Source organism: Tiliqua scincoides, chromosome 2 (genome assembly GCF_035046505.1).
Source record: "Tiliqua scincoides isolate rTilSci1 chromosome 2, rTilSci1.hap2, whole genome shotgun sequence".
NCBI lineage: Eukaryota > Metazoa > Chordata > Lepidosauria > Squamata > Scincidae > Tiliqua > Tiliqua scincoides.
This window is the reverse complement of record NC_089822.1, coordinates 32,243,053-32,268,145: the sequence shown is the minus strand read 5'-3', so window position 1 is coordinate 32,268,145 and position 25,093 is coordinate 32,243,053. Positions and strand designations below refer to the sequence as shown.

The 25,093-nt window shown below is 41.6% G+C and overlaps 1 protein-coding gene across 1 annotated transcript in view; it reads left to right on the top strand.

Annotated features, from left to right (window-relative positions):
- ARHGEF28 (Rho guanine nucleotide exchange factor 28) overlaps positions 1–25,093 on the top strand; it is a 139,008-nt gene that overhangs the window by 101,418 nt on the left and 12,497 nt on the right. The window contains exons 11-26 of the mRNA XM_066612545.1: positions 1,294–1,501; positions 2,724–2,835; positions 3,944–3,986; positions 5,314–5,431; positions 7,150–7,282; positions 8,207–8,262; positions 9,607–9,658; positions 10,526–10,673; positions 10,760–10,881; positions 13,786–13,926; positions 15,566–15,816; positions 16,321–16,443; positions 17,554–17,671; positions 21,207–21,461; positions 23,005–23,081; positions 24,272–24,450. Coding sequence (XP_066468642.1) covers positions 1,294–1,501; positions 2,724–2,835; positions 3,944–3,986; positions 5,314–5,431; positions 7,150–7,282; positions 8,207–8,262; positions 9,607–9,658; positions 10,526–10,673; positions 10,760–10,881; positions 13,786–13,926; positions 15,566–15,816; positions 16,321–16,443; positions 17,554–17,671; positions 21,207–21,461; positions 23,005–23,081; positions 24,272–24,450 — 2,136 coding nt within the window. The remainder of the gene's footprint in view (positions 1–1,293; positions 1,502–2,723; positions 2,836–3,943; positions 3,987–5,313; positions 5,432–7,149; positions 7,283–8,206; positions 8,263–9,606; positions 9,659–10,525; positions 10,674–10,759; positions 10,882–13,785; positions 13,927–15,565; positions 15,817–16,320; positions 16,444–17,553; positions 17,672–21,206; positions 21,462–23,004; positions 23,082–24,271; positions 24,451–25,093) is intronic.

Genomic DNA, 25,093 nt, shown 5'->3' with positions numbered 1-25,093 from the left:
CCTAACACAGTTTCAGAGAGATGATGTGACCCTCCTGCCAAAAAGTTTGGACACCCCTGCTTTAAACAAATATCACAAAAATGAAGGTACTAGTGATGTCTCCTGAAGAAGATACTCATGAGTTTAGGCAGGTGTTTCTCAAATTGCTTCTAGGAGCCCTGAGGTTCCCTGAGACTGCTTCAGCAGTTCCACAAGCACATTATAACTGCCACTCCCACAGTTTGCTCATCCATCCATCCATCCCATCTCCCATTTGTGACTCTCCTTCCTCGTTCCCCTCCTGTCCTGGATCTCCTCTGGTAATTTTCCTCCCTCTGTGCATGTGCCAGAGCACTGGGGAACTGCTAGTTTAGGTTATCTACACCCTTCTGATTTTTGATGCAGGAATAAAAGAAGTAATATATTTTATTAGTTGCCTGAAGCCCATCTCATTTATTTTCTGGACCTTTATCCATAATAAGTAGCATGACCAAAGGCTAGAACAATATGTTAAGAGGCAAGCATAGGGTTCCTAACCCTGTGTTTTCCTCATAATACTGATTCAGAGGCAGACTTGTGCAGGAAGTGGGGTGCTTGACTTTCCCCCTCTCCATTGCTTCTCTTGTACAAAAGATCTTTCAGGTGGGTCTTTAATAACTTTTTCCCCATCTGGGCTATGAAACCAGAAACAAGCTCAATTAAGGAGAACAAAAAAAAGATTGCACTTGACAGAAGTGATTTGGAGATATTGTTGGACAAGGTAATGCATAGTTTCACTCAAACAGATTGCTGTTTGGTAAAAATTTCTTCTTAGTGTTTTTAGCAAACCTCCAATTTCACAGATTTGTTAGCCATAGAAAGTCTTGGAGATGGTGTGGGGATATAGATCAGGGGTCTCTAAACTTTTCAGTCGAAGGGCTGTATCAAATATCTGGCACAGTGTTGAGGGCCGGAAAAAAAAATTAAATATAAATTTGAAATAAATACATTAGAGATGGAACTTAAATGAATAAATAAATGAATGGGCTCAAATGTCCAGGACTTCTCCAAGCACTAACACAGCCCAAGAAATAAATAAAAAGCACACTTAAAATGGACTCCCATTCCCCACCCCACAAGCACAACTCTGGTTGTGTTTGGTCAACTGGGCCAAAGGCTCTCGGGGGATCAGAGGCTGGCTGCGGGCCACATTTGACCCCTGGGCCGGGGTTTGGAGACCCCTGATATAGATTATATAGACCTTGTGGGCTGTTAGCACCTTTTGCTTAGAGATGAATGACTGATTCAACTTGTACTTAAAATTTGTTTTCTTAGTTCTAGTCTCGAGGACTTGGATGTCGATAATGGAGATGAAAGATTTTCTCACAGATCCCATTACTACCACCCTTCAATGTCCTTCAACTCTTCTGTGGCTTTGGATAGTAGCAAGGATGGATTCACTTCTTTAGAGACGAACCCTGAACTGGATTTTAACATAAGCAGGGCAGAATCCCTTCCTTTGTCCAACAATATGCAGTCAAAGGTATTTGTTTCTGCTGTTTTTTTCCTAATGTCACCATCTTAATCTGAATTTTCATTCCTTTCCTTACACACTTCACAGCTGCAATGATAGATCCAGTCAAGGATCCTTCACTGCTTCATCTATTTTGACCCTGAGATTAAAGGAAAACACCTTTCCATTTCAACAGGCATAAGTAACACCAATATTTGTATCATTCTTTATATTTTTGCATTCAGTTGCTGTTCACTGGCATTGAACTCCCTCTCTCAATTATTTCTTTTGATGCTCAGAGTGCAGTGGATGTGTGAATGGAAGGATGGCTTCACTCATTTTCAATTTTTTCCCCAATTACTTTAGGCTTGAAAAATTCCTAATTGGCTAGTCCTGAGTAATGGGCCACTGGTATTCAGATTAAAGAAAAAATGTAATAAAAAAAATGAAACCACAATGTAACCCTTCCACAATATTTTGTGTCTTAAACAGGATCTGGGCAGTTTTTGAGTGTTTGAGATAAACCCACACAGTAAATTGTGTCTCATCTTTTAAAAGCACAATCTCTTTAGAAAACGTTTTTTCAACAACATGGGAAAATAGAAACTTGAACCATGAATTAGCAAGCAGATAGCAGAAACTTGCGACTGAAAAAGTAATTGTAGAGTTTCCTAATTAAACACCACTGTTGGGACCAAGTGACATTTCTATGTAATGTTGAAGCATCATAACCTCAAAGGAGAGTTCAGGGATTAAGAGACAGATGATTTGCATTAAGGAGTCCCTTCGGTCATCCTCTGAGAGGAAATGCAAGGTGAAAGCAGGTTTGACAGAAGTAATAATAGGTGGTTGTAATAAGCACTAAAATACTATTTATGGAAGTTTTTATCTTACTACATTAGAAAGGTCCTTGGTGGGCAATATATTTTAAGATCAAGATGGAACATAAACTGTAGAATAAAACGTCTGTTGAGAAAGCTGCCCCACACCAATTTAAGACAGACTACAGCAATTTACTGTGAAATATTTCAGCAATTGGTGAACACCAGAGGAAGAGAATGCAGCAGCAATCACAAATATTGCAGCAATTACTGGTCAGAGTGACTCCAGAATTTGGATTATGATGAAGATCCTGGTTTTGCAAAAGTTTTCTAAATGCTTTACTTTGAAGAACTGAACGTTAGAAATGATACAAGAAAATCTAGAATGCTGCAGTTGTCACTAAAGATGAATTCTTTAAAATGTGTTCCAGGAATCACTGCTGTCTGGAATTCGATCACGCTCGTATTCTTATACCTCACCCAAAATCTTCTTGGGGAAATCTCATGGTGTGCGTGACTTCCCAGTATGCGATTCAAATGATGGTGAGCAGCAGTTCTTTTTTCATTTGTTATGTTACGTTAGTTTTTGAGCAAGGGTGGAGCTGGTAACCTCTATACAACCCGAGATTAACCACTTGATGAACATGCTTATAATCAAAACAAACTTTACTTTTAAGCACAATACAGATCGCTCCAAGGGAACTTGGACACATACAACTTGTACTTGTTACTGTGCAGGAAAACCTACCAATGCCTGGAGGCCTGGGATGGGACTAATGAGTGAGAGCTACAGCCATCCTCATGTTGATTATACATATCATCTGCACAGGGCTCTTGGCTCAAGAACCCATCTTTTTGTATACAGCCCTTTTCAAGTTTGGAAGATGATGGCCTAACCTGTGCTTTGAGTGCATAATACATACATAAGAGCCAGAACAAACATTCAATTATGGAGACAATCATTAGGGATTAGTTCCATGTGCTTCAAGTAAAAACATGAATACAGTGGTATTCATTCCTGTATTCATTCATGAATATGGTAGTTGTAAGACCTGCTGCAGATATTCGACAGAAAAACTTCAAAGAGAGATAAGATACAAAACTGTCTGAATTAAAGTTCATAATGAGACTTGGCACCATCTCTGCAGGTCTCAATTGTGACAGTGGTTTTTAATCACATTACAGAATTAAATAACTTAGCCTTGCTAAGAGGTTGTCACAATCAACTGTGAATTGTCACCATAGTTATCTTGTATGCATCTGAGCTTGTTATGATACCAACCTTTCATTCTTCTGCAACTCACTCCACTGCAACTCATTTCCTTTTACCAACTATGGGCCCAATCCTATCCAACTTTCCAGCACAGGTGCAATCACAATGCAGCTCCAAGATAATGGAACAAACATGCCTTTACCATGTTTACAAACATGCCTCCATGACTGCCTCCTCACCACAGGAATCAGTGCGTGTCCCATTGGCACAGCTTTACCAGCACTGGAAAATTGGATAGGATTGGTCCCTCTGAGTCTGCCTACTGGAGATTGCACCTCTTGCATGCTACAGTTAATTTACAAGTCTTTAAGATACCACAAGGCTCTGTTATTTATGGTGGTGATGATTGCTTTAAGTGTATTATTTATTATTTTGTAGAACAGCGTTCGTCCAGCTTGCCCAAACAGTCAAGAGAGAAAAGGTATGATTTTTTAAAAGCATGTTTAAGATTGTACAATTATTTGTAATAACTATCAAGTAATAGCAACTGCTTTACTTAACAATAAAGGTTATTAGCAGAGAACACTCATGCTGAGCTTGGTCTAAGCAATAATCTGTGTTCAGGACATGGCCTCACAATACACTTGTAAAAAGTACAAACTTTGATAGCTGTATATATAGATCCTTATTTGCTTTCTGAGTATTATAGAAGAATTAGCATCCAATTTGTACTGTATTTGAGAGAAATAGCGTTCAATTTGTTTTGCATCTGAGCCCTACAAGCTAGGCAAATTTGACACCTGAACCAGGTAAGTATGAGATAAGTGACATCGTTGTTTATAAAAGCATATCCCCTCACACTTTTAAAGCATATCCCCACACACATTTTATTTATTTAGAGTATGGCATATACACTTATATGGCATATGGACTTATATAACATTTAAACTAGATCAAATATCAATGTCCAGTTCATCCAGTTCATCAATGTCCAGTTCATTCAGGGACAGAGTTACATTTGTTGAAAAATAAACAATGAATCTCACACGAATCTAAACTTCACACTAATCTAATGGTTTACTAGCTGACTGTGGGTGCAATCCAAACATCGCCCTAGGTTGGTGCAAGTCCCTTGCGCCAGCTTCCGGGTGTTGCAAAAGTGCCGTAAGGCACTTCTGTGCCATCGTAGCAACAGGCAAGCCAGCACATAGATGTGTGCCAGGCTCTGGAGGCTGAATGCCAGAATGTCTGAATGCCTCCAGAGTGCCAGAACCCAGTAAGATTGTGCTGGCTTGCCTCAGCCAGCATGGTGGTTTGGGGTGGGTGGGGGGAGGATGGTCTGGGGGCATTCTGGGATGGGTAGAAGGTGGGTGTTGAGCAGGCCAGTGGCAGGACCAGGCCTGGGATGGGGTGGGACAAGGATCCAGCACTTAGGCCAGATCCTAACATCCCTTCTGGGCAGCCTAGCTTTAACACTGGGCTGCTCAGATCTGCACCACCTCTTCAGGTGGCATAGATCCGAATAGCCCCATAACTCTGAGTTGCTGCAACCCGGCCCAGCCCTGCTCTAGATACAGTGCAGGCCAGCTGGCCTGCCTGCTTCAGGGCAGGTCAGGATTGGGCTGCTCAAATGCTAGGTAAATTCTCACAATTTATTAATGTAAAATTAAAGTTCCACTATCCTAACTTTTAAATGCTTGCTCTTCTTGTCCTTTGTGCCGTCTTCAGTTATACAGTCACAAATAGTACAAATAATGTATCAATTAAGACATTAAATGCAACATAATGAAAGACTGGTGTGTTTTCAGGATTCAGGAAGAGGAATGGGACATTATACCTACAAAATCAGAATCTGAAAAATGTAAAGTCAGTCGTACATTCAGCTTTCTGATGAACAGAATGGCCAGCACACGGAATAAATCCAAGGTAATTTTAAACTTGATGTGTGTAATATGATGATACTTAGTAATGGTCTTATGAAAACTGAATAAGTTTGTGGGGGGTGGGTAAACAAGAAGGGCTTTTAGTGCTGTCTTAAAGCAGATGGCTGTAATTTTGGCTCTTTCCTCATGGAAAGATTTTGGCTCTTTCCTGTAAAATGAGGACTCTCTGGTTGGACACACAGGGCTGCCTAACTGAGTGACAACTGTACAAATTCTGGTTGTTTAAATGTTCTAGCCCGGAGCCAAATACTTAGACCATGTGCTCCCTAAGTGCTTCTCTCACAAAAGCCAGTGATTCTGGGATTCTCACTTCCACTGCCTTTTAGATCCTAGCTTTATTTGGCACCATTTGCATTAAAGAGCCAACAGTCTACAGATCATGGAGTTTCCTTGTACAGGAAACTGTCTTGGGCTAGAAGGGTGCCTGAAGGTTCAGCAGAATGAGGTGGGAGCATAGTGAGGTTGGGTCAAATTATGCAAGATGGATTTTCCATGACAGATGTCCTATGGATAGGGCAAACTTTTTGATTTTATGATGAATAGAACTTTGATTTTATGATGAATAGAATTTTCAGGGACTATGATAGCAGAAACCCTTTTTACCCCTGCTTCCACCTTGCCTTAGATTTATAGCCACTCCTGTGCAGGAGCAGCCCAAGACGATCAGGTGCCTGAAGTAGCACCAAATTCTGCTGCCCACTCCTGCTGAATTCTGCCCCCTCCCAACAGCAAATGCACACACCAGGTTACCCACTGCACCACGGAATGAACACCAGCCAGCATCCTGGTTAGCACAAGTGTCCTGCACCCAATTGGGATCACCAACCAGCACTCACAGTCTTCAGCTTCCTCTACCATTGCTGCTTCTAAACTGGGGGTGGGGAGGATCCTGAGAACAGAATCTCTCCCATTCATTGAGAAGAAGTGGTGATGGAGGAGGAGGGTAAGATCTCCCCTCGTCTCTCTGTTCTCTCAGCAGTTGTCAGTTTGCCAGCTTCCCCAGCCTGAAGAGAGCACTTTGGCTGGTGTCAAGGCTGCTCTCCCCCCGCTCTCATGTCTCCTGCCTTTCTTCCATTATGGAACTTTTTTCTTGCTGGGATGAAAGTAGGACTTTGTAGAAAAAATGCTTCCTCACTGCCTTATTTCCTTAATAGGGAACGTTCACCTTTTTTTTAGTCTGTTCACTTTCGTTGTTTCCTCAGACTGCTTTTCCTTAGTTCCATTGCTCTTGTTATAATTATTAGGTTTGTCCCTGGTCACCTTCTTCCTGTGATAGTCACATGGGTGATCCTAGTCCATTAAGGACTACATAGCCCATAGGATGATATCACAATTGTAGCCAAATCTGACTGTGTAAGTGCTGGCAACACCAAGGGCAAACAAAGTCCCCTTTGGGAAGTTTTGCCATCACTTTCGGTAGCGTTTTGCAAATGAATAACTCCAAACTGGAATTTGACAAGTCATCAATAATGAGAGAGAAGCACTAGGAAAATGTGTAAAATGAGGAATGGCTGCTTGTCTTTTGGAACATTGATATTTTGAGAAGAGATCAAATAAGATTTTAATTACTTCCTGGATTCCTGTGAATGAGACAGTGGTGACCAGGCAAAACACTGCTGTTGCTGGGTGTATTGTGTTTGCGACATTTTTAGTACTAATCAATTGTTTTCATTCATTTTTCCCCGTTTGTTTGATATAAAGACAAAAAATAAAGATGCGAAAGAGAGGGAGAAACTCAACAGGCACCAGTTCATTTCTGGGACATTTGCTGGGCTAATGCCATGTTTTGCATGCGAGAAACCACTTTTGGGGAAAGATTCATTGCAGTGTTCTTGTAAGTAACTATTTTTTGTTATGTAGCCATTTGACATCCATGTGTCTCTCATGACAAATTGTTCATATTGTCTGTTTCTCTTCTGACTAGTAAATGCATTTATTTATTTAGTAATGTGTACCCCATGCTTTCCCCACCCCTCTAACAGTAAGAAGCTAAAAATATGAAGGTCACATGCTTCATGAAGGTCACATAGTATCACCAATGAAACAAAATAGTATTGCCAGAATCAAATCAAATCAGGAGAGCAACAAATTAAAAAACAAAAACCAACTATTGATTTAATTATGCTGAATACATTTTACATACTCGGATTATAGGGACGAAATTGCACAGTACTTTGAAAGCAAAACTTGTGTTTATGTGTGCATGCTGTTTCTTTTAAAGTAGCAGCAGGGGTGGGGAGGTCAGTCAGATTTGGACCATAGTGGGTGAGTGGAGAAAAACTTTGCTCCTGAAGCAAGCAGCAGCTGTGGGAGTGTGACTGGGACTGTGTTGCAGGGGCAAAGAATTAACTGTCCTTCCTGTGCACTATCTTGACCATTCTCTCTGTGGTTGCTAATTTAAGAGAGACCCTGCATAAGGGTACATTGCACATTTAAAGTAATGCTTAATTTGACCCTGCTATGTTTACCTGGGGGCAGCCATATATTCTTTACATTGCATAGTTGTGGCCTTAGATGCAAAATGCATGTATTGGTCGCTTCCATGTGTGATGGAATATGGATTGTACATTTTGTCTATTCAGATGACTTTTACCCTTCAAAGAAAATCCATTTCTTTGATCATTGCAGCTGGAGAACACATTAAAGCACAGATTAGATCTGCTAAGGAGGGAGAAAACATAGTCTCCTGAAATGAACATTTTAAAAGTGGAACAGTTGAAATAAGCCTTTCTTTGAGACAGCATTTTTTCCCTTTCAGATTGCAATGCAGTTGTGCACAAGAGCTGTAAAGACTGTGTTCCTCCATGTACAAAAGTAAGTTTGAAACAGTTCCGATAAATAATTACTCGTTAGCAGGTTATTGTTTGCTTTGTCCTCTCTTGCCACATTCTCTCCGTATTGTCGCCTTGTTATATGTAATCTGTAACATGAGAAGGTTTACATTATGGTATCTCAAATAATGTACTGTACTTTTATCCCACCTTTCTACCACAAAAGGTTCCCAAGTAGTGATGCATCATGGGTCTGCCAGGTGGGGCACTAGCTGGGGGTCCACGCCTATCAGAGGTCCATCTGGCCAGGCCAACCCTTGGATCCTTACTGTGGTGACAGTGGTAGGGCATAATGCACAACAGGGAGAGGGTAGTGAGTGCCATGGGGAGCCCAGTGCAGAGCTTTGCCCGAAGACCCACAGCAACCTGCTACTGTCCGCATCTGTTAGGAAAACTGGAGGCTGACCAAGGGGAGTAGTGCTTAGTGGTTAGTGCACAGGGCACCCTTCCCTACTCTCTGCTTCACCCCTTTACTGGTTGATATCTACTGGTTGATACCTACTGCCTACCCCAGGCTAGGAAAACTAATCAGAGGGGGAGTACTTCCCTCTCAGGAGAATAATATAATATAATAATATACAGTATTTATATACCGCCTTTCTTGGTCTTTATTCAAGACTTTATTCAAGGCGGTTTACACAGGCAGGCTTATTAAATCCACGCAGGGATTTTTACAAATTGAAAGAAGGTTCTCTCTTTCAAGAACCACCACATTCAAGGTGTTACACTCCGATCTGGTTTAACATTCTGGCCTCCATCCTCCCACGCTCCGAGCAGATGGAACAGCTCAGCTGCAGCTTGCCAGCTGCTTCAAGGTCGCACGGTGCCGGTGGCCTCGAACTGGCGACCTTGTGGATGTTAATCTTCAGGCAAATGGAGGCTCTACCCTCTAGACCAGACCTCCTGCCTAGTGTTTCTGTTGGAAACCAAATCACAGTACTGCCTGTGTACAATCGGGCATGACAACCCAGAGGATCACTGGTGGATCACTGGGGTCTAACTGTTTATTAAAACTCAGAAAGAAAATTGACCAAAAAACAGAGACTGCTGGTGGTGAATTACTGCATGCAGGCCTGGGAAAATGTCTTGGCTTGTTAAAATCAGGAAACCTTAACAAAACTGAATGCAATTACTAATAATGCCCCCCAGGTGGAGCCAGGTAATTATGTAAAAGAAAATAAAAGTATGAAGTGGTAGAAGTCAGGGAAAAATGTTTTGCATGTCTTTCTGGTTGCCTTTGTGGTGGACTGTGTTAGATAATGTGTTGAAGTAAAGTGATTAACTGATTGAATGTTCATTTTAATAAGAAAATATTCTTCTTTAGCAGAAATTCCAAGAGAAGTGCCATATTAAGAACAGAATTTCCACAGTCCAGACAAGTAAGCACTGTACTATGAAAGCAGAGGGATGTGCATCCATATTTTTGTGTCCTAATCAATTACAATTATTTCAGGTAACATAAAATAGCAGATCTAAGCTTCTATACCAGTGTTTCCCAAACTGGTGGGTCATGACCCACCAGCCAGGGAAGCACTCTGCTCTGGCCCCTACAAAGACTTAAGTGGTTCCCTCCTCCTGAGGAGGACATTGGGAACCACTGTTCTATACAGTTCTCCACATAACTGAAAGTCTTTGAACACGCACACGTGTGAGAATGTGTTCTTCAAGAGCTTTGAACTTGGATGACGTTAATGCAAGTATTTGCCAGAGTGTCAAATTAAAACAGTTTGAAATGCTATTTAAAAACTGTGGCAACAAAGTAATAGCAATAATGGAGACTGGAATTTAGACCAAAGATTGACTTGATATGAAGGACCAGAAGCTATTTAAGTCTACCCACTGGCACAGTTCATCCTTTCAAAGTTCTAAAATCTTACAACAATATTTTCAAAGGCACATTTTAATCTGCAAAATGTTTTCACTCAGATCATCATGAATTACTTAGGCCAGAATCCAAAGACTCATTCCACTAGTTCCATCACCCAGCGTTGCTTTTGAGATCTGTTTCTTGAGCACTAGTTCTTCAAATGTGTTTGAAACTGAGAAAAGATGCAAAAGCAATTTGAGATCTATTATGGCTCATACTTTAGAAGAGAGTAAAAAAATTCTACTGGGTGAGCACAAACTCTTCAAATTAGTCTAAATTAGTTCTTGTGATGCCAGCCATAATTTGCCATAGTCAGTGACATGAAGCACTGTATCAGAACTGTTCAAAAAGAACCTTATCTGAAATTTTTACCTTCCAGATCCATCTTTCAGGGACATTCCACAGCCAACGTTCTCCTCAATGCACCCTTCTACCTCAACACCCATTGGTTTATCCTCCATAAAGAAAGATGTCTTGCAGCAATCACCGGCTTTATCCAAAAGTGTTCCAAACACCGGTTTTGAAAGGTTGGTGAGACTTTCTAATGTATTGCATGAAATATATTGCTGTCTGAGTGGGTTACTACACCTGTGTGATTTGGTTTTATCCCCAGCAAACCTGTGGCATCTTTGGAACCAGACTCTGATACCTGCAGTTGGAGAGCCAGGTCACACTCTGAAGAGCTCCTGCAGTCAATAGGGACTGTGGCATCCGTTGATTCTTTTATAATTGAAGGTATACTGGGAACTCCACATAATGTGGCTGTATAGGACACTGAATTTATTAACAGGTGGCATAGCACAATCTCCAAAAAAAGTAACTGTGATTTGTGTTCTATTAATTGTCCAGTGAAAATGAGACTGAAAATTTAGAAACAAAATGATCTGAATTTGTATTCCAATCTCTTCAAACTGAACAGTAATTTAAACAGCAGGCTTTATTATAGCCGTATGATATCATATGATGGAGCAAATACTTGCACACCATGTATTTCCTGCAGCAGGTTTGTGACCAAACACTTGCCTCACTTCCTTCTGCCAGGAAAGAGGGGAAAGCAAACTGGACAATTAGTGCTGCTGCGAAGAACAGTATCTAAGGCAATGGTGCTAATGAGCCTGCCACTTTCCATACTGTTACCTCCTATCTCTGATGCAGTGGCGTCGCTAGGAGAGTGCGGGGTGTGTGGGCTGCACCAGGTGACATGCCCTGGGGTGGTGACACGCCCTAGGTGTGACACACTAAAATCGCGCCTTTATGAGCTACTGTGTCATGCCATACACCGTTGGATGCAGAATAGCCAGTGGAGTGCAGTGCAAAAAACAGAATTGCAATAGCTCCTTTCATTCAAAAGTTATGGCCAAAAAAAGGAAGGAAAAAATGCATGGAGCCCTATGGAAAGTGAAAGTGAGCCGTAGTGCGTGTTTACTCGTGAGTAGGCATACTTGCCATAGTCCGTTGGAAAGGGCAGGCTGAGCAGACTCTAACAACACCAGAATGGTCCCAATCCAGTAAATGCAGCCCCCCAAAAACACCCAAGAATGAGGTCCCTATTCAGCCCTATGGAAAGCAAGTGAAACCACGTGACTGTGTTTACTCGCGACTAAGCGCACTTGCCTTAGTCCGTCGGAAAGGGCAGGCTGAGAGGACTTCAAGGACATCAGAATGGTCCTGATCCAATGAGTGCAGCCCCCCAAAAACTCCCGAGAAGGAGGTTCCCCCTCCCAGCTGCGAGTGTGTTCAGCTCTATGGAAAGGAAGCCACATGGCCGTGTTTACTCGCGAGTAAGAGACCTTGCCTTGCTCCGTCAAAAAGGGCAGGCTGAGAGGACTCCAACTCAGAATGGTCCTGCTCCAATGAATGCAGCCCCAAAAACACTTGAGGAGGAGGTCCCTCCCCCCCAGCTGTGAGTGTATGGAGCCCTATGGGAAGCGAAGCAGCCTCACGTAGCATTTACTCGCGAATAGGCAGATGTGCCTTGGCTGCTGGTCAGGCCAGGCATAGAATGTAAGGACACTGGAATGGTCCCAATCCAATGGGACTGGAGTGCAACAAAAGCCCCAGAAGGCAGCCTCTTCCCCCCCCCCCTAGAAAGGACCAACAAAGAGGCTTGAACTGGTAAGGGGAAAGTTTTCTATTTTGCACTTGCAAAGTTTCCCTCACAGCCCAATCCTACCCACACTTTCCTGGGAGTAAGCCCAACTGACTCTAATGGGGCTTACTTCTGAGTAGACAGGCAAAGGATTGGGCTTTCAGACTTGTAAAGCCAGGTGGGTCTTTGTATTGATGTGCTTGAAATAGAAGGACTTTAAACTGGGCACTGGGAGGGCTGGAAATCTCACTGATTCATTTTGGGGGCGTTTATTGCAGGCAGACTACAGAGAAAACTCACTTGGTGGAACAGGACTGCCTCCCCCTTATTTATTTCATTTATTTTAATTTAACTATTTATAATTATTTATTTTAATTTGCTTGATGATGTCGCTTCTGGCCATGACATCACTTCCAATGGGTCCTGGACAGACTGTCATTCTAAAAAGTGGGTCCCAGTGCTAAAAGTATGAGAACTGCTGCAATAAGGTGTTAGTAAGTTGACATGGGTGTGTGTGTGTGTGTGTGTGTGTGTGTGTGTGTGTGACTCCACAAGTTTTCAAAATCACTAAAATTAGAATTTGGAGGAATAATACCATCATATTATAAATCAATGTGTAATTTCATGCAGAATGCAGTGAAACAAACCACATTGAAATATCTGTGTTCTATCAAAAGGTACTGCCAAAAAACCAGTGGGGGCGGGGCAATGGTACATCACCACGCCCACCATCTGGAGTGTTCCCCCGCCCACTGCATGGGGTGACGCGCAGGCCTCCCGCACCGGGTGACACGGATCCTAGTGACGCCACTGCTCTGACGTAGGGATTTTCCCAAGTTCAATAGCAATCTGCAGAAAGGACAGTTCAAGATTATCAGCTGTGCATTTGGTGCTGGTCAGGAGCAGTTTTCTTTTCCCATTAGCACTTCAAAGTACTGCATCCAATATGTTAAAAGTGGCTAATTGAGGGTGTACAGTGTTTTGTTTTTAGAAATTCAACATCTAAGGATAATATTAATTCAGTACTGAATGTTCAATCAATATTACTTCAGTGAACTAAAAAAGTTACACGTCTTAGGCCCAGATCCTGACCAACTTTCTAGCACTGGCATGGCTATGCCAATGGGATGTGTACTGCATCCTGAAGTTGGGTGGCACTCATAGAGCCCTCCTCAAAGTAAGGGAATGTTTGTTCCCTTCCCTTGGAGCTGCATTGCCCTTATGTCGGTGCTGGAAAGTGGGTGAGGATTGCATCCTTATTTGTGTTATCACATAATCATGCCTAAATGTCTAAAGCTGCAATCCTGTGTTACCTGAGAGTAAGCTCCATTAATTATAATGGGACTTACTTCTGAGTAGATATGAATAGGCTTGGGCTGCTTTGGCTGCAGTTTTGTACATACACACTTATCTGGGAATAAGCCCATTGAATTCACTGAGATTTACTTCAGTGAGTAGACTTGCCTAGAATTGCCTAGTAAATAAATCTGCACATGTTCATATCTTGTGTGGCTTTTCAGCCCATCTGAGATTTTTTGCCTTTGCTGCAGATGTTGATGATGCCTGTTTGTGGAGTGACCTCAGCACAGACACACTGGAGTTTGAGGCAGAATCCTGGAGTCTTGTGGTGGACCCGTCTTTCTGCAGCAAGCAAGGAAAAGATGTTATCAAAAGACAAGATGTGATTTTTGGTCAGTATGCCAGTGATTTTTATAGGGGTTTAGGAGTTGATATATCATATGATAAGATCATTGGGAGAACAAAATGAAAATGCATGCAGATTAGGATAAAGATCTTAATCCTTGATATCTGATAACAGAGCAAGTCATTAATTAAAGGAGCAACATGACAATATTTCTTGAGTTACAACATCAAAAGTAATTAAATGCGCCATTATTTTTTTTTACTATGCATCTGTTTTGTGACTACTAATAAATTGGAATGGGTTTGACTCAGTCAATGAGATATTTGAATGATATTGACTGGATGCTGGGGCTATTGCAGCTTGCTCTGCCTGTGAATTTCCCCTGGAATATGACTGGCCTGGATAGACCCTTGATCTGATGGTCATAGATCCAGTATAGTGACAGGAACCAATGTATTAATGACACAATTCCGTTTGCAGGTTTGCTGCTAAAGCGAATGGCCCAATCCTCCAGGGCTGTAGCACTGGTCTCAGGCATGCGGCTCTGGCAACAGCTGTCACAAGGTTGCTGTAAAGCACTTCGTGGTGGCCAGGAGGAGGCAGGTGGAGGCCAGCGTGGGCAGGTGCTAGACCTCTGTGCCAGTTGGAGGGGCCCTGGGAGCCAAGTGATGCAGAAGTGTTCTCAGGCAGGGGGAAGGCAGCGAGGGTGTGAAACTGGATGGCGTGGGTGGACTGGAGGTGGGATTGGCAGCAGATGCTGCCACCAGATCTTATCCCCCCTCCCAAGCTTGAAAGCCCTATCTGGGGCTACTTAGTTCTGTGCCAGCAATTTAGCTTGTGCGGATCCAGGTAGACCCATAGTGGTTGCTGGGACTCAACATTGGGTCAGGGAACAAATTTTCCCTTACCTTGAGGAGACCTCCAGCTGCTCTCTGCCCGAGTGAGATACAGAAGAGGCTAGTTCTGGAGGCACTGAATGGAAGCGTGGGCAGTTTGGTTAAGACTGGGGTGTAAGGGCTCTGTTTTCCAGGTCATATCCTGTCTAGTAGCTAATTGCAGCTCTGTCTGGTTTTCTTCCTGTCTTTCTGATTGAGCACTCTGTGAGAATATGAGAGCAGCAGTGTTTGTGGTTCTTGTCTGTTTCAAAGAATGGATAATCAGTTGTGATGATCTGCTGATTATGGTGTTGTTCAGTTCAGTATCCATCTTTAATGATGTTTGCTCTAAATTGAGTGACTTTGAGGTAATACTTTGAAGATACAAGTGCTTCTCCTCCACTTTCTCTTCTGTTTTAGCAGCACTAACAGAAATATTGCAGGAGAGGTTCAAAGACAAATCTGTGAGAACACCTTCTGAGCATGTATCACTAGTATTTCCTAACCTCAAGGCAAACTTGTGCTGAAGAGGTTTTCAAATGGGGTGTAGGTGATCATTGGGCTCACCTACAGATTTGCTGTGATTTCTCACAGGTACCCAGTTCCCATTTTGACATGCCTTGGTGTCAGGAAATCCCTCCCTTATGTGATTACACCTACAGCCATTTTGCCTGTGTGGATAACCTTCAGCAGGCTGAAGTCAGCAAAGCCCCCAAGGATAAGAAACTCGATTTAGAATAGGTGGCACGATATACTTACAAACATGTAGTTTGAATTATTTATTTTGACATTTCTTCCTCTTCACTGCAGAGCTAATGCAGACAGAAGTTCATCACATCCACACCCTGTTTATTATGTCTAAAATTTTCCGGAAAGGCATGAAAGAAGAACTTCAGCTAGACAATGGCACTGTGGACAAAATATTCCCCTGTCTAGATGAGCTGCTAGAACTTCACCAACAATTTTTTTGTAGCATGAAGGAAAGGCGGCAGGAATCAAGTCAAGAAGGAAGTGACAGGAATTTTGTAATCAGCAGGATTGGAGACATCCTTGTACAGCAGGTAAGGTGCTACATACAGTTATACTTCCATCACTCTAATAACATTTCTTCAGCAATGGCCCAGAAAGGATGTAGAATGAGATGCTTTTACTTCTCATGCTTCCTGCTCAACCAGCTTAATTTAATCATAGCAATATTCTGAGTTCTCTTGTAGTGGCAGTGCAGCATAAGTTATGCCTGCACCTTTCCCAAATATTTTACAGTCCACTCATTGGCTAATGGGAATGGGACATTAGTTCTTAATGTGATTTATTTCATATGATAATTCAAGCCTGAAGCAGCACCCATCCTTTGGATGCCATCTGCAAAAAAAGCAATTTGCAGGGAATCCCCACCTCACTTATTTTCTCTCATAAATATTTCAATTGCTCACCATACTCAGAGGTAGGTTTTATTTTGACTTCTGTTAGGTTAAAGCTTCCATTGATTTCCGAGATTACTATGAGCAAATGTAAAGCATTTGATATTTCCAAGAATGCTACTTTTAATTGTTGGTTTTTGTCAGTTTTCAGAAGAGAATGCCAACAAAATGAAGGAGATATATGGGGAATTTTGTAGTCATCAGAAAGAAGCGGTCAGCCTTTTCAAAGAGCTGCAACAAAACAAGAAGTTCCAGAATTTCATCAAAGTAAGTTGGTAATTGCAGGTAAGCTATTCTGTAAAGAAGATGACTGGAAGGAATCCTAACTAGAAATCATAGCTATCTCTACAATAGAAGCACTTTTTAAAGGAATTTTCCATTAATGAAATGTGTTGGCAAAAAATGACAAGAACAAAAATGTTTGGGGTTTTAGATTGAATTGAAGCTGTCTTTCAGTGGTTAGCATGCCTGCTTGGCTTGCAGAAGGGCTATGGTTCAATCCCTGGCATTTCCAGGCAGGGCTGGGAAAGACCCATGTATGAAACCTGGAGAGCATCTGCCAGTTAGCAGAGCCACTAGTGAGCTAGATGGATTCATGATCTGATTCTGTATAAGGCAGTGTCATGTACAGTTTCATTATAAACTGAGGGCCCAATCCTATCCAACTTTCCAGTACCGATGCCATTGTGCCAGCAGGGTGTATGCTGCATCCTGCAGTGGGAAGGGCGCAGTCAGGAAAATCTCCCCGAGGTAACATTTGTTCCCATACCTTGGGACTGCCTTGCAGCTTCATTGGCACTGGGAAGGTGGATCAGCTTGGACCTTTAGTCTCTTTGCATTCATTGAGGCTTCTGCAAAGGGCATAGCATGGCAACTTTTGCTTTCCCATGTGAAACGTATTTCAAACTAAAGTTTTATTCATGGGAGTTGATCACTCATAAGTTTTCAGATTGTATTTTCTGTTGGCAAGGTTGATGGAAACAAAGAAGCTAACGATTTAAAAGAAAGGCACAGTCTTTGCAATCTGTGAGAGAGACCCAGGAGAGACCCTCAATGGAAAGAGGTGCCCAAGGAACTCTTGTTCATTGCAGTGTTAGCTTTCTATCCTATTGGTACTTCCAACTATTAATTAAAAGCTTTCAGACCAGTTTCATTGGCTTCAGGAAATGATCTGATACTTTCTAAGTGCTTAATACAGAAAGATAGTTGGTTGTCTGCATTAACCATAGCTAGATAAAAAGAATAACAGATTACTATCAGATGGATCAAAAGAGCAAAGAAAAAAGAGGCAGCTCCACTCAAAACAGAGTCGAGCACAACTGTACATCAAATAGATCGCATTAAGACTTTGTTAAATACCTCTCTGTGTTTTTAAAGCTGCGGAACAGTAATCTTTTGGCTCGGCGTCGAGGAATCCCAGAGTGCATTCTGCTTGTCACTCAAAGAATCACAAAATACCCAGTTCTAGTAGAAAGGATATTGCAGTATACTAGAGGTAAGCTGTGGTTTTTATTCATATTTTGTGAGACATCCTCTAGATGTAGTCGACTGAATAAAAGTAGAAGCACCAAAGGGATTTGTCTTTATTACATCATATAGGGAACAGGAGAATATACTCCTAAAGTAAATAATTAATACTTCTTCACATGCTAACAGTTGCAGATAGCTTTATCATGATCAGAAGATCAATTTCACATTCTGAATAACCCTCTACACATCAGTGAATTTCATTTACTTTTTTATGAGTAACGTACATTAGAATTCTCAGTGTCCAGACTGCAGTAACCAAAATCTCTTGATCATCCCAGAAGATGTTCAAGATACTTGCTTTTGTCTGTAGGCTCTTCCCAGTTTTTAGGCTTTCTGGACTGAAGAGGTCCAACTGCATGCTCCTTGTCTGTAGAGTTCTGACCCTTGCCGCTGTTGGTCAACACATATCTTTCCACATTCATTTAATGAGCCTCTCTGAAAAATCTCAGGTGAGCAAGTCATGGAGCTTCAATAATGGAGAGGGAGAGAAGTTACATAGATCCTTCCTTCCTTAAGCATTGGATTGTCTTTATTCTGTCTAGAACTAGGTGCTATAAAATCAGCTGCAGGGGGATTGCTTTGAGGGATTATCAGGAGGACGTGTTGCTAGCTACCCCCTTCCTTCCTACATTCCATGGTTTTTTGTTTTACTTTTTTTTCAAACTGCTATAAAACTCCCTGTTGTGTGTGCGTAGGAGTGAGATACCAAATCTGATCCTTTAATGTGCTAGCAAGGACAATGTCTCCATAAAAATCAACAACAAGAATCATGGCTGCCAGTGCCAAGTTGTTGGGGACCTTGGATGCCCCCCAATACTCTGTCTGAGGCGTATAAGAGGGAGCAGTGGCATTACTAGAGATGCAGGGGTTGCAGGCTGCAGTGGGTGATGTGCATAGGGGGTTGACAGCACTGCTGGCCAAAGTTTTTAAAATCTTGGTATTTTTGAATAATACCATGAATATAATAATGTTATATATCATTCAATGCATAATTACGTGCAGAATGCAATAAAACAAACCATTTTGAAATATCGCTATTCTATCAAAGGTTATAGCCAAAAAACCAGTAGGGACAGGGCAATGGTGTATCAGCATGCCCACCACCCAAGCGTTGCCCCGCCCATTGCATGAGAGGAGGTCCATCATGGAGGACCTGCGCTGGCCTCCTACACTGGGTGTTGCAAACCTTAGTGACGCCACTGAGAGAGAATGTATTTTCTTTTGTAATTTTGTTTTGGAGCTCACTGCCTGGCTTCTTCTTTTTTGGGTTTTAGGCAACAATTTAAGACTATTATTTTCTGTCAAGCCTTTGATGGATAGACACCTGTTTCCATTCTCTGTTGGTTATTTTTATTTTAAGCCTGAAGGTTACTGTTTGTTAGTTTCATATTTATTCATTTATTTGACCTTTTTATCTTGAGCTATCCTGTGGATCAGTTTTTGATGATATCATATGAATGTTCAAATAAACCAAGAAAGTCTGTTTCTGGCCATTTCGGTTTTCCAAATAGCCCCATCTGTATGACTTGGAGCAACTTCAGAGTTGGCATCAGGCATAAAGATGAAAGGAGAGCTTTTTAGACATATATTCTTTTCTCTTTTTAAATTTCAAGTTATCCTATTTCTTAACAATAAAAGTAGTTTTAATCTACTATCTACAGTAATGTGCATAGGGATTAGAACCCTTTTGCCTGCTTAATGTGCTTATATACACTGATGTGCTGTTTACTTCTGAGAAACAAATATTTTGTGCTATATGAGAAGTGCGTAGTGAAATCCTATGTATGATTTTTCAGAAGTCCCATTGAGTTAAATGGCATTAATTCCCAGGTAAGTGTGTATAGAATTGCAGCCCTAAGAAATGTCCAGAGAGCTGAAAATAAAGTGGGAAGTCTCATTTGGTAGCAGTCAGTGGGGGACTTTTACAAGGGACAAATCTGAGGCTGGTGGTGCAAGATTAAGAAAATAGTCAAAAAAAAACCCTGCTTGACTCCAAGACTCCAGTAATGACCCATGCTCTCACCGTCCATTCTACAACAGGATTTTCTTCCCAAAGCATTTATACCCTTGTTCCCAGTATCAGTCTGTTCTTATTTGCCTGTCTTTTTCCATATCCAGACATTTTCCATGCCCCTAGACATGAGAAGCTCTTGTATCTGAGAATGACAAATTTAATTTTTTCAAATGCCATCTGGATATCCCGGCTAGTATGTAGCAGCAAGCAGGTTGACCCTGCTGTGGTGCCCGAAAGCTCTCGTGTTACTAAACCATGTGCAGAACAATCCTATGCTTGTTTAGTAAATCCTGTTGTGTCCAGTGGGGTTTACTCTCAGGTAAGACTGACTAGGCCCGCAGCCTTAGTTATTCCCACAGCCCTCTTTGTTTTTATTTAAACGTTGTGAGTCTGATGAGACTATTCTGGGAATTGTTCTAGGACATTTTGTCATGGATCCTGATGGCAGGGAGCTTGTACTCATGAATCACAAAGAAGGGCCATAAATGAATTTGAGCTACTGGTGTTGAATCTGGATGACACTTGCTGAGGAGCTTTGGAAAACAAATGACTCAAGCGGTTACTGTAAAAACAAACAAGTGTTTTGGACGAATATGCTGAGTGCAGTGCCAGAGCATCACAAGAAATGATATTTTCCCAGTTGGCAGATTCTGTTGCAGGGAAATGTGGAAAATCTAATTGTTTAGGATACATAGACCAGTTATGTAGATATTTTTAAAATGTACTTCACAACTTGATCTTACTATATGCCATGCAGGGAGTCCTTAAGCCCCCAGCACAGTCTCTCTTCCCTTGTTTACCCCATAGAGAAAACCCCCAAATTCAGTGGAGAAGCACTTTGGGATAGGCAGATCCAGTGTTTGTGTTTGAGTGGGCCATGAGCACTAAACTCCAAAGACTAGGTCAACCAGGCGGGTAGACCTGGGCTCCTGGTTGAACTTTGGCTTCTGTGGCCAAGGTTTGCTGGATGGGTAGACCTGGGCTCCCACCCAGACTTGGAGCCCAGATCTACCTGCTGGGTAGATCTGGGCTCCTGGCTGTGCTTGGGAAGCTCCTCATTCTGGCAGGCACACTTTCCACTTGCACAACGGTTGGGGGGGGCATGGACCTATGTCCCCCCCCCCGGATCCACCCCTGGGGTAGGCAAGACTTGAGGAAAAGGGGACACAAACACAGAGAGAGACTGATCCATATTCCACAAGGAAGTATGATTTAAAAGTATTTACGTGTTTTAATACAAACATATATTCATACTGGAGAACAGATTCTCATATTCATATCTCATTTTCATACTTTCCAGTAACTACACAAAGAATTCACAGAGCTCTTCATTTAACAGTATAGCATAAGTATAGCAGTATGAATCAAGCAGAGGCAATAATCTGAGACCTCTGTCTCTGGTCATCAGCCGTGAAAAGCAACTCAAATTATTTAAGGAGAAATTGCTTTACTTGGTTACTGGTATATTTTTGTTTGTTTTATACAGAGGGAACAGAAGAACACCAAGACTTGTGTAAGGCTCTTTGCCTGATCAAGGATATGATTGCAGCAGTAGATTTGCAAGTCAGCGAATATGAGAAAAAACAAAAACTGTTGGAGATTATCAGTAAAATAGAAAACAAGACATACACCAAGTTGAAAAATGGCCACGTGTTCAGAAAGCAGGACTTGATCAAGAAAGAGAGGACGCTTTTGCACGAAGGCTTAGTCTATTGGAAAACAGCGACAGGACGTTTCAAAGGTGCTTGACATTCCAGTCCCCCAAGTATCCTGTTAATTGCAACTGTGTTACTTCTCTGGGGTTTTTCAAAGAAAGTTAATTACATTTTTTAAACTGGCAAGTCCATGAGGCAATAGTATGAAAAACTATTCTGGAGGAACATATGGTTTGTATTTGGACATAGTAGCAGAACATGCACCTCAATATTTTGAACAATACATTACGCAGTCATATTTTGAACTTTGAAAACTCTTTGCTTAAGGTCCTATCCTATTGAGGCCTTGCGTTGTTGGCCGTAACATTGGGTGGTATGTTGGGGGAGGCAGAGGTGGATCTGGCTGTAGTGACTTGCACTTGGATCCTGTCCCTGAAACCCCTCCCCAGAATGCCCTCTGGCTCTCCTCGAAGTTATGCCAGCAAAATGGCTGGTGTGGATCCAAGGAGACCCATAGATGATCAGGCAGCCTACTGAGGCAGCCTATGTAAAATATATTTTTACTTACCTCCTGCAGTCTATCCAATTGTCTCCTCACCCCACCATAGCATGCAGTGCAGCTTCCATTGGCACTGCTGCCTGCTATAATGTGGGAGGGGGGACTGGATTGTGCAGTTAGAGACTCACAAAAACGACTCACACTTATTTTCCTACATAAAAAATCCCCCCCAAACTAAGACTGATCATTTATCCCTTTTCATAAAAGTTAAGTGTCTAATGGATCTAATTGCAACATAGGAGACTTTGGTTGGGGCTGATTTTCAGTTTTATAAAACGTACAATTTTCAGATTTACTGGCTATGTAAATCTGAATATTGGGCGTTAAATGAAATGAAATTTTCTATTTAGCACCTTACCAGTCAAACGAGAGTCCAAGGTGGCTCTCCAAGGTTATGTAAGCATAAATGGAAAACAACAAATTATATAAAATGTTAAGCTATATACATTGGGTCCTTTCAGGGAGAAAGCTGAGGTAGGTGAAAGGTGAAATGGATAACATAATAATACCATCAGATAATATCCTACCAGCAATACTGAAAGAAGCAGAAAGATCAAAACAGCAACAGAGAGCAAATAAAGACAAAAGACTAGATTTTGTTTTGATAATAAGAAAATGATAGATTTCTATCATTATCTATAGAACTAAATATAGATAGATTTATAATAAAGTTTCTTCTTTACTTTCCGGCCAGACAATTAATTAGTGTTTCCTTGATGGGTGAAAATCTCTGTGCTTTACTCTGAGTTCAGTACTAGTAAATAAATGTAAAACAAATATTCTGTTCATTCCCTATGATCAATTAACAAATGTTAGCCCAATCCTATTCACACTTTCCTGGAAGTAAGCCCCACTGACTCTAAGGAGACTTACTTCTGAGTAGACATGCATAGGATTGGGCTCTATATTGACATGTTTTTGGAATGTTATCTAAGTGTTTATGCAGTAGATACTGGTGCATTACAGATATTTTTGTTTGTTGAATCTGTTTTAAAATTGCATATATTTTCACTTATGTACTTGATATAACGTAAGACATTAACCAATATACCTTTTCTTTCTTTTAAAAGATATATTAGCTCTGCTTCTAAATGATGTGATGTTGTTTTTACAAGAAAAAGATCAGAAATATATATTTGCTGCTGTGGTAAGCATGAATATCTAAACATGTTAATTATAAATGTTCTTAATTTTTTATTTTAGTTACATATTCAGACTCTTTCCAGACTCTTTCCTGGATATCCAGACTCTTTCCAGACATGTTTATCCGAACATATCCAAACTCATTGCTTGTTGGTTGTTTCTGTGATTTTTTTTTTCTGGTATGAGTCATACTGATCATAGAACTGATCAGGTAGAAGTCATATTTCTTGCATTGATTGTAAAATATAACTATATTGGAATGAAATTAAACATGCACTGAGGTTTGCAATTGACATATTGTTTTAATACTTTCTTTGCAGCAGGTAAAAATGATAAACATGAAGCTAAGCAGTTTTTAAGAACCATTAATGTCAATTAAGCAAATGCACTAAGTATTTTTGCACTTCAAAATGTTGGGATCATCCCCAGTGTTTGTGTTTCACAATTGCTTTATTCAGAAAAGCCCCATGAGCAACTTACATTACTCCTGTTAGTTACCACATTTAGAAAGGCATGAAACATATATGTAACAATCCAATCCTATGGGCCTGTTGCACTGCTGGAGCTCATGTTCCAAAGGCACGTTGTGCTTCTTGACAGTTGTAAAACATGACCCACCATTCTGTGTCACCATGCTGCCACTCAAGCAGCCTCAACCACACACTAGTGGCCTCCAGAAAAACCCTGTAAGTTGGTGCGGGGGCATAGGTGGTGAGCGGGTGGAATGGGAGGTGGAGGAACAGGGCAGAAACTAGGGTGGAATGGGGCAGGAACAGGGTGGAGGTACAGGGCAGAGACTGGGGTGGGGAGGGGTTTGGGTCCAGGCCAGGAAGGGGATGGTATTGGCAGCTGCAGCTCCACTGTTATCCTATCACCTTTCCTTGCCTTATCTACTTTCCTGGGTCCATTCAGACTTAGGCCAGCAAAATAGCTGGCACAGATCCAAGTAGACCCATCACAGCTTGAGAGGTTTACCCTCGGGCAAGAGAACAAATGTTCTCTTACCTGGAGGAGACCTCTGGGATCCCCCCCCCCCCGCAGGATGCAGTTTGCACTCCAGTGGTGTGGCTGCATCAGTGGAAGGGGGGTGGTTCAGGTAGGATTGGACTGGCAAAGTAATTATTCTCCCAACATTTTTGTAGTAAAGTCCTCTTACATTGAACTCTTATGTGATCTGTGATTTATTTTGTTTAGGACCAGAAGCCTGCTGTGATAGCTCTTCAGAAACTGATTGTCAGAGAAGTGGCTAATGAAGAGAGAGGAATGTTTCTGATTAGTGCATCATCCATGGGACCAGAAATGTATGAAATTCACACCAGTTCTAAAGAGGAGCGCAGTCACTGGATGAGGCAGGTTCAAGAGGCAGTAGAAAGGTACGGCCCAAGAGTTTTTCTGTTTTACTTTAGTGCAAGAATTTTTTTTATAAATGCAGCAAGCTTGCCGATTTAGGTTGTTCGTGAAAAAGGTGGATATGACCTGCGGAAACATATGCGGAAACATATGCGGAAACATATCCTAAGTCATATTATTGATCTTTCTAGTTTACCCTGAGTGGCAGTGCCTACACTGTAGACAGAAGTGTTTCCTGCCCCTGATTTTTAAGGTCTTGAAACTGCATGTGCCAGGGTTTGAACCAAGATCTTTGAAGTGGAAAGCAGATGCTCTACCTAGTAGTGTAGCAACAGAGTGGGGGGAGTTCACCCTGGATGCCAGCAGGTAGCTCCTTTCTATTTTTTAAAAAAATTCCTCTCTCACAGTAAAATATTTTACAGTATTTCAGTCCCCTCTCACAGTAAAATATACAGGGCTGCCTGTGTTGCTTGAAGGAATTCACTGAAGGAATTCAGTGAAGGAAGGACCAACAAGCAATTGACACAGGCAGCCACGTATATTTTATTGCAATGAAGGAAGGACCAAGAGGCAAGCAATGTGGGCAGCCCTTCTCTCAGTAAAGAATACGTACACAATAGCAGCCTGATCCTGCCTCCTCCATCTGGAGAAAGGGTGTCATGTAGG